Raw genomic sequence first — 12,903 nt, 5'->3', positions numbered from 1 at the left:
TACTTGGGGGGGGGGGAGTGTTGGGCCGCATCCACACCATCACTTTAAACAGCTATGGCTTCTCTCAAAGGATCCTGGGAGGACCTGTAGTTTGTTAAGGGTGCTGAGTTATGAAGAGGCCCCTCTTCCCTTCACAGTCTTAAGAGTTCCCTGGGAAGAGGGACTGTCTGTTCAACTACTGTTGACAACAAACTTTTTCAGCAGGTGGCTGGTTCACTGTCCCTCAGACCTTGTGGGGGACCAGACTATATTTTTTGGGGGGAAATGAACGAATTCCTATGCCCCACAAATAACCCAGAGATGCATTTTAAATAAAAGGACACATTCTACTCATGTAAAAACACCAGGAAGGCCCCACAAATAACCCAGAGATGCATTTTAAATAAAAGGACACATTCTACTCATGTAAAAACATGCTGACAGTCCACGGGCCGGATTTAGAAGGCAATTGGGCCTGATCCGGCCCCCAGGCCTTAGTTTCCCTACCCATGGTTTAATCATTAGGAGAACTGCAGCACTGGGAGAAGAACAGGGGTCTCCTCACAACTCTCAGCACCCCTAACAAACTACAACTCCCAGAATTCTTTGGGTGCTGTAGCCATGGCTGTTTAATGTGGCATGGTTGTGCTTTGAATATAGGGTGTGGATGTGGCCTTGACCAAGTCTGTAGAAGCTATACAGTTTTGACATGCTCCTTGCTCAGCACAGAAACACAGGGGCATGCTAAGCAACCCACAGTGAACTGGTGAGCTTAACCAGGAGAGGCGGGGACAAACATATGAAAACACAAAGTGGAGTTTAAATTTCTCACCCTTCTTGTAAAGCAGGAGTGGGGAACCTCTTTTGGCCCAGTGGCCTACATCTTATCATTCTGCTCCTCTAACTTAGACAGGTGGGCGGGGGCACCCACCTGCCAATCATCTAATGCCAGTATGATGTCATTTGACTGATAGGTTGGGAGGTGGGGAGAAGGTCTGCTTTGCCTGCATGTTCCCTGCAATGAACACAGTGTTGGAGCAGCACCCAGCAGGAATGAACCCTGCCCTCCAGCTGATGTCAGCTGATTTATTGATTGGCAGGTATGGTAAGGGGGAGAGAATTACCTCACAGGCCAAACTGGACCCCCTGGTGGGCCGAAAGCTGAACATGGGCCAGGGATCCTACTGTACCTGTTGTAAAACAGGTGAATTAAGCTCCCTTGGTATATTGTTTGGACCAGTCTTGACTAGGAGACATTCTCTTACTGGTCCAAATACTCAGGGAGCTCAACACTCTTCTCCCAATGGCCCAAACAATCCCCTCAACTGCCATGCATTTGTTCTATGTATTGTATTCTCAGGTGTTTGCTGGAACAGTTCACAGTGGCATTGAGCAGTCTCCCATCCAGACAGCATAAAGCAAGGATGGGGAGTCGACTGCTCCCATCATCCCTGGCCATGTTGGCTGGAGCTGATGGGAATTGGCGTTCCAACAGCATCTGGAGGATTCCCACCCCGGCAACAAAGACAAGGCAGCTCCCCTTGGCTTCCTTCCATGCATGGGCTTTCAGAGCACCCTCAAGGGAGCCATTTGACTAGCTGCAATGTCTACGTCCCGCCTCCACAGCTGGAGGTAATCTACCCCAAACGCCAGTGTAACCAGCTAAACTCCCCACTGGACAAAACATCTATGGCTAACCATCTTTTGGCTAACAAGCCTGGGAAGCCACAGCGATTTCGGAATGTTGGGTTTTTCTCAACTGGGAACAGCCATTTATTTCTAAAAGGGCAAAATTTGCTTGAAAGATGACAAGGAGCCAGCAAGCATGAAATGTGTTTCCTTCCCCCGGGAGATGAGCATGGGTCCAGAGCCGTACCCTGCTTGTCCCCCCCTCCAAACCAGCACCGGCTCATTACACAAAAGTAGCACAGGCTCTCTTTTCAATCATTAGTAGCTTATGGATGTTTCTCAACACCAAATAATGTACTTTTTGGGGGGAGGGGGGAGGAATCTAGTGATTAAAGCTGCAGTGCTGTACACTCTCTTGTAGGAAACCCAGGGGCCACATGTCAGAGGTGGGTGGGGCCAGAGGGAAAAGTGGGCAGAGCAACAAGTGTAATTCTTGTGTTTGCACGGCCGGACAAAAGTCAGAAGTTTACAGAAACAGACACACACAGACACATCTCTCCATGTTCCAACCAGGAAATCCAGAGACATTACTGTACTGCAGTTCAATGAAAAACCCAGCCATGCAAAAGTCCCTGAGGACGGTGTGCAGCAGGACCGGTGCGGGGAGTTGCCTGGGGAAGATTCTTGAGTGCCAAATTTGGCCCCTGAGCCTGAGGTTCCTCGTGCCAAGCAGTTCCTAAACTGAAACCTGCCTATTCTTCAAAATATGCACGTCTCCAAATTTTACTGTTCTGTTTCCCAACAGCAACAACAGATTCAGAAACGGAATCAACAGCAAGTTCTTTTTTCAAATAAACAATTTTTTTCTTGTTTTTTTCTTTTTTGTTCTGCTGTTTGTTTTATTTCTTTGTGACGATTTTGCTTTGTGTGTATTTGTGTTTGATTATTTAACAGAAATCAATAAAGAGAATTCCAAAAAAAATCAAATAAACAAATTGCAAAGTAAAGAAGAAATGGGTTAAAATGAATGTAAGTTGTGGGTTGGGGAAACCGGAAAGAAGTAAGATGGACAGACTCACCCACTGTCAGTCAGGAGGAAAACTAACCCCCTACCCTACTAAACAAGGGGGGACTACTAGATGTAGTAAAATCTCGCCTCACAAGACCATTTATAAACACACACACCAGTCAACACACATTCAGAAACCAAGTGAGATAAAAACAGAAGGGGAGAATTTTTCCTTCTAATGAGACTGCACAAATACTACGTGCGTGTAGACACACACAAAGAGAGATATAACTGAGTGGATTAAAATTCTCCCCTTCCAAGACCCAGGTCTCCATCCCCTTGTTGTCTCCCCATCTGTCCCTCTCCCCCGGCTTCCAGTCTGTCTCGTCCCGCTCGCTCCCCCCTGCTCCCCTTCTGTCCATCCCTCCCCGTCCCCCCTTCTTGCTTGCCACCCCCCCAACGCCTAGCTTTCAGCTTTTCTCTCCTTCCCTCCCTCCTGAGCTCTCCTCTAAACTAATTGCACAGCTCCCGGTGTCTGGAAGAGAGCCACGGATCGATCCGTCGCTGTTGAAATGTTAATGCTAATCGTATAACGGCTCCGCCAGCGCCTCGCACTTCAGTGGCAGCGCCAATTAATCTCAGGTAACGCGGCGCATGACCTTCGGGGCTCAGCGCCGGGGCAGCAGCCAAGCGATGCTTATGTAATTACACCATGAAGTGTGTAATCACCTGCCCTAATCCCCGAGGCCTCACAATTAGCCGGGGCCCTCGGTCGCCGGGCTGCCAAGTGCGCTGCCACTCCGGACAGCCGAGCGGATGAATAACGGACAATTAAAGCGGCCTGGCGGGGGCCGGGAGGCGCGTCCGCTCAATCGTAATTAGCTGTAATCATGGGGAGACGAGAGCCTGGCAGACGTGCCGCTTGTTTTATAAGAAGCAATTTGGGAAATCAAGTGGCGCTTAACCGTTTTGTGGCCAAGCAGGCACATCCTCGCCCACCCCACCCATCGCTGCCCTCCCGTAAACACTGGCAGCAAGTGTGTGCGCACGTGTGTCTCGCAGAGATAAGCACATCCGGCGAGGGACTGCTGCTCACCCCAACTCCATCTCCCCCTTTCCTATCCCCATCTGTGTGCCTCTTTGCCAAGTGCACCTTCTGCCAGGAACAAGCCTCCACTTCTGTTAGGCCAGTCTTCTGGTTCCATCGGACTGCTCCCACCCTACCGTTTGCCAATGAAACACCTCGCCTCCCGTATCAGAGGAACGCAGGGAGCTGCCTTAGACAGAGTCAGGCTCCACTGGTTCCGCCTAGCTCAGTACTGACTACACTGACAGGAAGTGGGTCTCCAGGGTTCCAGCTATCGGAGATGCCAGGGATTGAACCTGGGACCTTCTGCATGCAAAGAAGGTGCCCTACCCCTGAGCTCTCCCCTTAAGACATAAGAATCTGCCTTATACAGAGTCAGTTCAGTTGGTCCACCTAGCCCAGGACTGTTTGCACTGACTTGCAGCAGCTATCCAGGGTTTAAGGCAAGGGACGTTCTGAGTCATGCATGCACTGTCAACACTGACTGGCAGTGGCTCTCCTGTTTCAGACAGAAATATTTCCAAGCCCTATTTGGGGTGGTGCCTCCACTTCCATCTAAGTTTTCACTATGAGCAGCTTCATTGCTGAAACAACTCCATTAGAAACTGGGGAAATGGAAAAATTGAAGGTCACTGGAATTGGCTGCAGCGATGGTAGTCACCAGCTATGCCCCCTTCTAGATAGAGATAACTTGGCCATGGTAACCTCTAGACTACTGCAATGTGCTCTACGTGGGGCTGCCCTTGAAGACAACTCAGAAACTTCCAACTGGTCCAAAATGCAACAACCAGGTTAATGGCTGGGGCTCCATTTAGAACTCATGCATCTAGTGCCCTAATACCTGACAGGCCGCCCCCTTTCTTAGTGACCCCCTTGGGTGCCATAAACAATGGGAGAGGGGGGCTTATTTGTGGTTCCGCCACCCGCTGAAGTGCAGGGAATGCCAGCTCCAAAATTGTACACATGTGCTGAATGCACACCTCTTCATCCTGCCCTTCGGCAGTTATGGTGTTTTTGTTTTGCCAGACCCACTTCTTTTGCTCAATTTATACTGTTCTGTTCCATGTGGAACTGTTGTACATCTCTTCTGAACTTCAATGATTTAATCTGTTCTCATAGTTGCAGATTCTATTGTTGTAAGCTGCCCTGGGATTTTGCGGTGAGGGGGCAGGTAAGAAACCTTATAAATAAATACTAAATAAATAATGGACACATCCCCACGCCCCGATATAAAACCAAAGGTCAGCTTGACTACACTTAATGTAATTCCAAAGGAAGTGGGTCAGCGTGATACTGGTGCTCTGGCTAGGATTATTCTTCACTCCCCTCTTCTGTGCAAGGCAGAATCTTGACTCTTCTCCTGTGTGAACTTTTTGGCTCCAGACTCTATTTACAGCAGAGCCTGTTTTTCTGTCTCTTTGAGGGCACATTGATTGGCTGTGACTCTGGGGCTTGGTGTGATTGCCAGCAAGATAAGAGGGAGGGGAGCTGTTGCCATGGGGCTGGAGAAAGTTATGCTGTGGTTTGTTGCTGTTGTGGGTTCCCCCCCTCCCTTCCCTCCCTGGCTGCACAGGTTTTGGAAGAATTAAAAGGACACAGACTGAAGAAATTCAGCAAGAGAACATAGGGCTGTGAATGGGATGTTGCGAGTCCAGGAAAGTAGCTGGCACAAAGTAGCTTTCTTGAGAATATCACCTGTCATTAAACGGGGGTCGGGGTGGGGGGACCCATAAGTTTCTAGTCCTTATGGCTGAAAAAATAAGTCTTGAAAAGTGTATGGCCTAAAATTCCAGAAGTCAAGGGGCAGGGGGTAGCTGCGTCACTTTCCCAGGTTCCCAGGCAGGCCTTTTCTCCTTAATCCTATAATTGCCCTAAAATGAATGACTTATGGAAAAGTACCAAGACCTGCAAAATAAAACATGTAGAGAGCAATTATGCAAATCTCTACTGTTTGCATTATATATACAGGGACACAGAATGCAGCTTCTTAGACAGAATTTCTGATTCCCTCCCTCATTTTAGCTGACACAATTATCTGTGTGTGTGCGCGTGTGTGTCAAAGTCAGACCAGAGCAATACAGCACTACCTTTAGGATGTGGTGGAGAGTTTTAGTGTGACAGGTCCACCACTGGTGTAGTAATTTGTATGATCACAAAACCAAGGGGGCATTCATCCATCAATACAGGGCAAATGAGTAGGGTTTTGGTACACACCCAATGACATGTGACAAACTAGCACTGAGAAAACAAATCAGCATTTGTAATGATTCTGTGTGTACACACACACACACACACACACACACACACCCTAGCCAGCGGCTGGCGTGCAAAGGTATTAGGCGATTTTAACTGCATGTTGCTAAATTTGATATGTCCTTTAAGAGGAGACAAATGGTTCACGAGGCTTTAAAAGTATTGACTTTTCTTTAACAATAAGCGCTAATGGCCTTCAAATAATCAATACTTTAAGTCATTACGGGGTTACACATTATACCGTTAAAAACCCGGTGTATTGCATTTTTTAACCCCCTCTCCTCTTCCCCAATCGCAAGCTCCCGGCAGGCTTAAGAGCTACCTTTTAACAAAGAGGGAAAGAGGGCAGTTGGAGAGGGCTAAATTCTAGGATGTGCTTGCAGGCAGGCAGGCAGGCAGGCAGGCAGGAAGGGTAAAGAGCCACTGCGAGGCTGCACCCTGCTTCTCAAAAATTGGCTGCCAGTTTGTTTCTGGGACTATGTTAGCGTTTGAAGTCTTTTATGACTGAGGCCCCAAATATTTGAAAGGTCACACAGGCCTTTTGGGGGCCAAGAGAGGAGGCTCTCTTGGTGGTTACACTGACCTCAGAAGTTCAGGGGTTGTAGTGGCTTGGGAGAGGTTGTTCTCTGTGGTAGCCCTAAGCTGTGGAATCCCCTCTGCAGAGAGGTGCGTTTGGCACCTTCTTGCACCTTCATTAAATTGTTTCCAATGTGTGTACATGCACCTCTTCACCCTGGCCTCTCACACCTGTGGTGCCTGTTTTCAGGACCCACCCTACTCCTGCGACTGTTATTTCTTTTAACTGCATTTAATTCTGAATTGTTGTAACAAGGATGGGTGCGATGGGGCTGAGACAGTGCTCCCCACTTTACTGGGATAGGATGGGGCACTTCTAACAGGCCTGAACCAGAAGCAGCCTTATGCAGAGTCAGACCACTGGACCATCCAGCTCAGTACTGTCTGCACTGGCTGGCAAAAGCTTTCTGGGGTGTCAGGCAGGGGACGTTCCTAGCCCTACCTGAACATGCTGGGGACCAAACCTGGGAGCTGTTTGCATATACCTTGGGTTAAGTACTTTATTCGTTCCGGAGGTCCGTTCTTAACCTGAAACTGTTCTTAACCTGAAGCACCACTTTAGCTAATGGGGCCTCCAGCTGCCGCCGGAGCACGATTTCTGTTCTCATCCTGAAGCAAAGTTCTTAACCCGAGGTACTATTTCTGGGTTAGCAGAGTCTGTAACCTGAAGCATATGTAACCTGAAGCATATGTAGCCCGAGGTACCACTGTACTGCAGATGGCTCCATAGCCCTTCCGCATTTATTTTGCATTTGTTTAGAAAGCCATCACCCAGTTCCGTCTCTGTCGCTATATTCAGATTCCAGGTTGACAAGAGCTGTGAAAGGATGGTCTTTGATAAGAACAGAGAGTTGCAGACTAAAGGGGCCTGGTAGCTGCAGATGCCGTAAGCTGGGCTGGCTGAATGGTGCAATTCAAGAGGAGTGAAGGGCAGCTTCCTGTGGTTATTAGGAGTATTCAATACCCAGCTGCAGTTGCATCCAACTAAGTCCTACTCTGAGCAGACCCACTAAAATAAATGTGACTAACTTGAGTTCCTCAGAGTGAAGGCAGCTCTTTGTACCTGTGCTTGACTGCCTTACTCCCCGCCCCCCTTCTCCAGCCCTAGCATTGAGGGGGGGGGAAGAGTATCCTGGTTACCCCCTCTTTTCCGCAGTGCCACCTTCGTAAAAGGAGCCCGAGTCACTGCCAGGCCTCTTCTTCCCTCCCTCCTCCCTCTCTGCCTCCAGCTAATGGCTGAATTCTTCAGTGGCTAATTATTCTTGCCGCTGCTGCATCCGTGAACTGACCTAATCCCTGCGGGTTCTCGACAGGAAGCTGAAATGGAATTTTAGCACCATGCCAAGACGCTTCCATTCCACCCCCCACTTTCTGTGCCCCCCCCATCACGACATGCATTATTGCCTGACTCCCGGGAAAGGCAGAGACCATAAATCTACCTGCAGTTTTGTTCCAAGCCAGAGTCTTGGGGGACGGGCCTTGCCCCTCCCAATCTCCCTACTCTGTCTGCCCCCCCCTCCCAGTCATCCAACCACTGCTACCCCCCCCCAATTCTCTGCCTACCTGCAGTTTCAAACACCCACGCCCTTTGGGGGAGTCCAGGCATACACAAAAGGAGCTTTGATTAACCTTGTTGACTAAAAAAAAATAAAGGACCCTGCCAAAAGGCGGGGCGGGAGGAGGAGGAAAAATTAACCCTTTAAACATCTCAATTCAGTGGCTGCGTACACACCATAAAGTTAAAGCACATCCCCCACCCCCCAAAAGAACAATGGGAACTGTAGTTTGCTTCTCACAGAGCTACCGTTCTCAGCCGTGTTAGCAAACTACAGTTCCCATGATTTGGGGGGGGGCAGGGGCAAAGTGTTTTATAGCTAGGGCATATATACTATGTCTCCAATGGGCCTCCCCACTGCCCCCAAATCAAAGCCTTGAAAGCAAGCTATTTGGCCACACAGAACACTTCTGAAAGGAGGGAATAATGGTATCTGATGTTAGCCGCCCTGAGCCCAACTTCAGCTGGGGAGGGCGGGATATAAATAAAAGTTCATTATTTATTATTATCATTAAAACAACACCAGTGTCTGGTTTGAAGGCTGTAGCAGCAGCAGCAGTTGTTGCTATTATTATTATTATTATTATTATTATTATTATTATTATTATTATTATTATTATTATTATTTCAACCATGCCCATCTGGCTAGGTTTCCCCAGCCACTCTCGGCGGCTTTCAACAGAACATTAAATACAGAATAAAACTTCAAACATTAAAAACTTCCCTAAACAGCTAAAGGTAGCAGGCTTGCTGAAGAACAGGGGTCGGCAAGGTTTACCTCGCCTGGGCCGGTTCACCCCGGCAGAGATCCCTCCGTGGGCCGGATCACTGTGCGCCCCCGCGATATCCGGCATTGGTGTCTGCGCAGACGTGATTTCTGGCACTGCAAAAGCGAATCCCCATGCCACGCTGTTTAGTGCAGCATGCGGAGACTTGCCGAGCAGGCGGCTCGGTTCGGGGGCAGCTTGTGGGCCGGTTAAACGACCCCCGTGGGCCACTTATGGCCCATGGGCCTTAGGTTGCCTACCCCTGCTGAAGAAGGTAAGCAGGCCTGGGGCTGGTCAACACCTGGATGAAAAGCTGTTTAGGAAACACATCTGCCCCCTCCAGTATCAAGAATACTGGGGTAGATGGACCCATGCTCTGACTGTGTCCATCTCGTACGCTCCTTTGTCATAAGGGAGGACAAAGAGGCAGAGCATCTGCTTTGCATGCAGAAAGTCTCAGGTTGAAACCCCAGCACCTCCAGGTAGGACTCGGAGAGACCCTTGCCTGAAAACTGAGAGATCTGCTGTCAGTCAGTGTTGCCATTACTTAGCTGACTCAACATAAGGTAGCTCTCTATTTTCCTATGTCTTAAGGGCCGTAGATCAGTGGCAGAGCATCAGCTTTGCACAAAGAAGGTCCCAGGTATAAATCCTGGTCTCTCCAGGCAGGTCTGGGAACATTACTTTGCTGCAACCCTGGAGAACCACTGCCAGTCAGTGTTGATGCTACTGAGACGCAGTTCCCTATCTTCCTAAATTCAGTTCAGCTCTTGGGTTTGGAGGGAGGGGGGGAATATGCACACATGAAAACAAAATACCGTCCGGATTCTGGAAGCAAAGCAAACAACCGGAACTGAAATGGCCCACCTGTGATGGACAAGAGGGCCCATTTCAGATGCATCTTGCATTCTGCCTCCCCCGTCCTCCGGCTCCACCAAAGTGATCTTTCAGCCAGTCATCTGGCTGATTTCCAGCCCACACAGAGCTGGTGAGGTTTCCCTGCTGACATGCAGAGCTGAAACCAGCCCCTACATCCACATTCCTGACAGATCTGTCTCCAGCATGTTTTGCCTGCTTTGGGGGTGGTTGTGGGGCAGGTCAAGCAAAGTACATCTCCCCCCCCCACCCTGTGCTCTCTCCCTTTCCCCCTCCCTCCCCCTCTCTCAGAGGCCTGCTCATTTTCAGTCAAGCTACACCAAGCACACCCCGGGGCACACAGGAAGAAGCAGCCATCCAAAAACCTTTGCCTGCCCAGATCCACCCAGAGCACCTGCTGCGTGTATGCAGATGGCCCCAGGGTTCAACCTGCAGTGGCATCTGCAATTAAGGCTGCGAATGTCCCTGGAAAGCCACTGCCAGTCAGTGCTGGTAATACTGAGACAGGGGGCCTTTCCCAGCACTATCTGGAGATGCCAGTGACTGAACCTGCGGCGTCCTGCATGCAAAACAGGTGTGAAGCTATGGTCTTCTTATCCTTTGGCTTCAGGATTCAAACCATGCTTAGGCAAAGTTAGACAGAAAACCCCAACAAATTCCACGGCAAGGAAGCATCCAGTGATCCTCAAAGGGCCTCTGCCCTCATGGCTGTATCTCTAACTTCCAGCACTTTCCAAGAGCAGCAAGCATTTGCTAGAGGAGAGATCAGCTTGGTTGCTCCCCCCCCCCCAACTTTGTGTTGTGCCAAATTACTCCTGATCGCTGTGGGCCACTGCCTAGGAACATTTTTCTTTTTTTGTCAACCAGAGTGGGGTAAACATGCTTAAAACAAACAAATGAGCGAGCTGGGTCCTAGTCCGCTGTCAAGATTCACACCAGCCCTCGATTTTGATTCTGATCTACCACCAGTGATCCATACCCTGCATGTGCTACTTACACCCTCAAGTAGTTCAAGGAACCCCCACCTGCCAGCATGCCAAAACAAATTTCAGCTGGGTGGGCATGTGCCAGGAAAGGAAGTGGGTAGATGGGTGGGGAAGAGACACAGGCCCCATAAAGGTTGCAACCTACCTCTCGGTGAAGTGTGAATCCCGGTGCTGAGGGAGCCCCTGCTTCCTCCGCTGGCTGGATGAGTTGCTGGCAGAAGGGAGATGCGCTTCCATGGTGCTGGGGTTGCGCACTGCGGCGGCTGCCACTTCTTGTCGTGCCCGGAGGAGATCTGTGGAGGGAAAAGGAGAAAACCCTAAGTAAGCTGGTGTGGCCGGATGTGAACTAGCTTCACTGCTTCCTGGCATGTGATGAAGAGTCTCTGAACATACGCAAAGTATTTTCTGTCTGCATGGGAGGCTGCCTTTCACCATTGGTACATCTAGCTTAGTTTTGTCTGCACGGATTGGCAGCAGTTCTCCGTGGGTTTTGGATCAGTCCAATCTGGATATCTATTACATGGCAGCTATAGATTTGCTTGATCATTTGCACGTCTAAATAGTGCAAATAAAGATAAGCCATAAGGGGAAATAGCTCCTTCGACCAAACACAGACCTTAAAATGCCTGCTGGAGTAAGGAAATCTTTCTAATGCGCCTGTGGTTGAGCCAGGAGGGTGCCTGCCTAGCCTCAGTCAGGAAGAAGTTCCACGGGCTTCGGCCTGTCGCACTGAGATGCAGAGGACTGAACCTGGTGCCCTTCTGCATGCAAAGCAGATGCTCCAACGCTGAGTTTTATGGCTCTTTGCCACACAATTAGGCTGCCTTCAAATCCGGAAGCAGGGACAAGCGCCTGCAGAGCAGATAGGGAGCAGCTGCCAGGCCAGCTTTGAGCCCCAGCACCTATTGCAACTGGCTCCCCTCCCCACCACCCATTTGACAACTGTTGTTGGGTCCCCCGTCCCCCCGCAGCATTCACTTGGCCACCAAACAAGCTGTTTCTGCATTCATGGAAAACAACCTCCCACTCCACCCAAAAGCGCCTCGTGTGCTTGGACTGCCTCTCAAATTTTGTTCTTTTCCTCCCCTCTTCCTTCCTGGCACGACAGGGGAGGGCGGGGGGAAGCCCTGCAAATCTCTAACATCTGCAGCTGCTGAGAGATTAAACAGAAGGTGATGGAGGCTGAAGAAAAAAGGAAGAAAATAGAAAAGAACACAGCCATCGCCCCCAGCCCTGGGGAAGGGAGCCAGTACCCCTAAAGCCTCCACCTTCCATCCCAGATCATGAAAAGCATCCGTCATGGAGTGCTGCAAGGCAGCTGGAAGATGCCCCAAGGCACAGCCCAGCCACCCACACCACCGGCCATGCTACTCCCGACCTAGCCTGCTTTATGCAAAAACAATTAAATCCTCTGACCCTCTCACTTCCATTTCCAACCTTGCAAAGATAGGGGACCCTTGCAGAAATTCTTGCACCATCCTCTCCCCAGCTCCCTATGGCTCCTTCTTGGCCAGTTCTCCATTCTACACCCTTCTGTCTCCCTGGTTGCTGCGGACCCCCTCCCCTCCCCCACAAGAAACTCTGCGTCTCCAGTGCTCTCTTTCAAGAGCCCTAATGGGAATCAGGCTCCTTCAGAGCGTTAAAGGGGATTAGCTCTTAAGAGAGAATTAGTGGACAACAGTGAAGAGAATCCTTCCCGTCAACACTCAGGTGCAGGGAGAGAAGCAGGGGTGGGGGAATCTCCAGCCAGAGCAATCCAGCTGTTGTCTACTGGCTGAAATAGGAGCACTCAAAAGTTCCCTGCCTAAACGGGGGCCTTTAAAACCCGAGAGCAAACTGTGCAACTAAACCAAACCCAGGATGAGGGTGTCTGTGCTTGGCAGAGAAAAGAACAAGTCACTTTGTTGCTCTGGAGAGGGTCCTGTCTGCACTCCCCCCCCCCAAAAAAAGCCATCCAACCATTGCTAAGCTTCTCAGAGCAAGAAGTTTGGACACTGCAGGGCTCCTGGCCCCCAGTTAGTGGTGCATGGAAGCTGGATAGGTGGAAAGAAGGCATCAACTAACTAATCCATCAGTGTTTTCTTATACAACCACAGACTCGTTAAAGACTCAATCAGTTGTTCAATAATATTTTTTTGTTAATGGGCATTCATGATGCTTTGCTCTCGCTATGTCATTGGGGCATT

At 49.8% G+C, this 12,903-nt stretch overlaps 1 protein-coding gene across 13 annotated transcripts in view; it reads right to left on the bottom strand.

Annotated features, from left to right (window-relative positions):
* SAMD11 (sterile alpha motif domain containing 11) overlaps positions 1-12,903 on the bottom strand; it is a 326,641-nt gene that overhangs the window by 25,171 nt on the left and 288,567 nt on the right. For all 13 annotated transcript variants that reach the window (XM_083512931.1, XM_083512932.1, XM_083512924.1 and 10 more), the window contains one exon: positions 10,863-11,010. In XM_083512931.1, coding sequence (XP_083369057.1) covers positions 10,863-11,010 — 148 coding nt within the window. The remainder of the gene's footprint in view (positions 1-10,862; positions 11,011-12,903) is intronic.

The sequence above is a fragment of the Podarcis liolepis genome (genome assembly GCF_965112155.1).
Source record: "Podarcis liolepis genome assembly, chromosome: 7".
Taxonomy (NCBI): Eukaryota; Metazoa; Chordata; class Lepidosauria; order Squamata; family Lacertidae; genus Podarcis; species Podarcis liolepis.
This window is presented reverse-complemented; position numbering and strand designations above follow the sequence as displayed.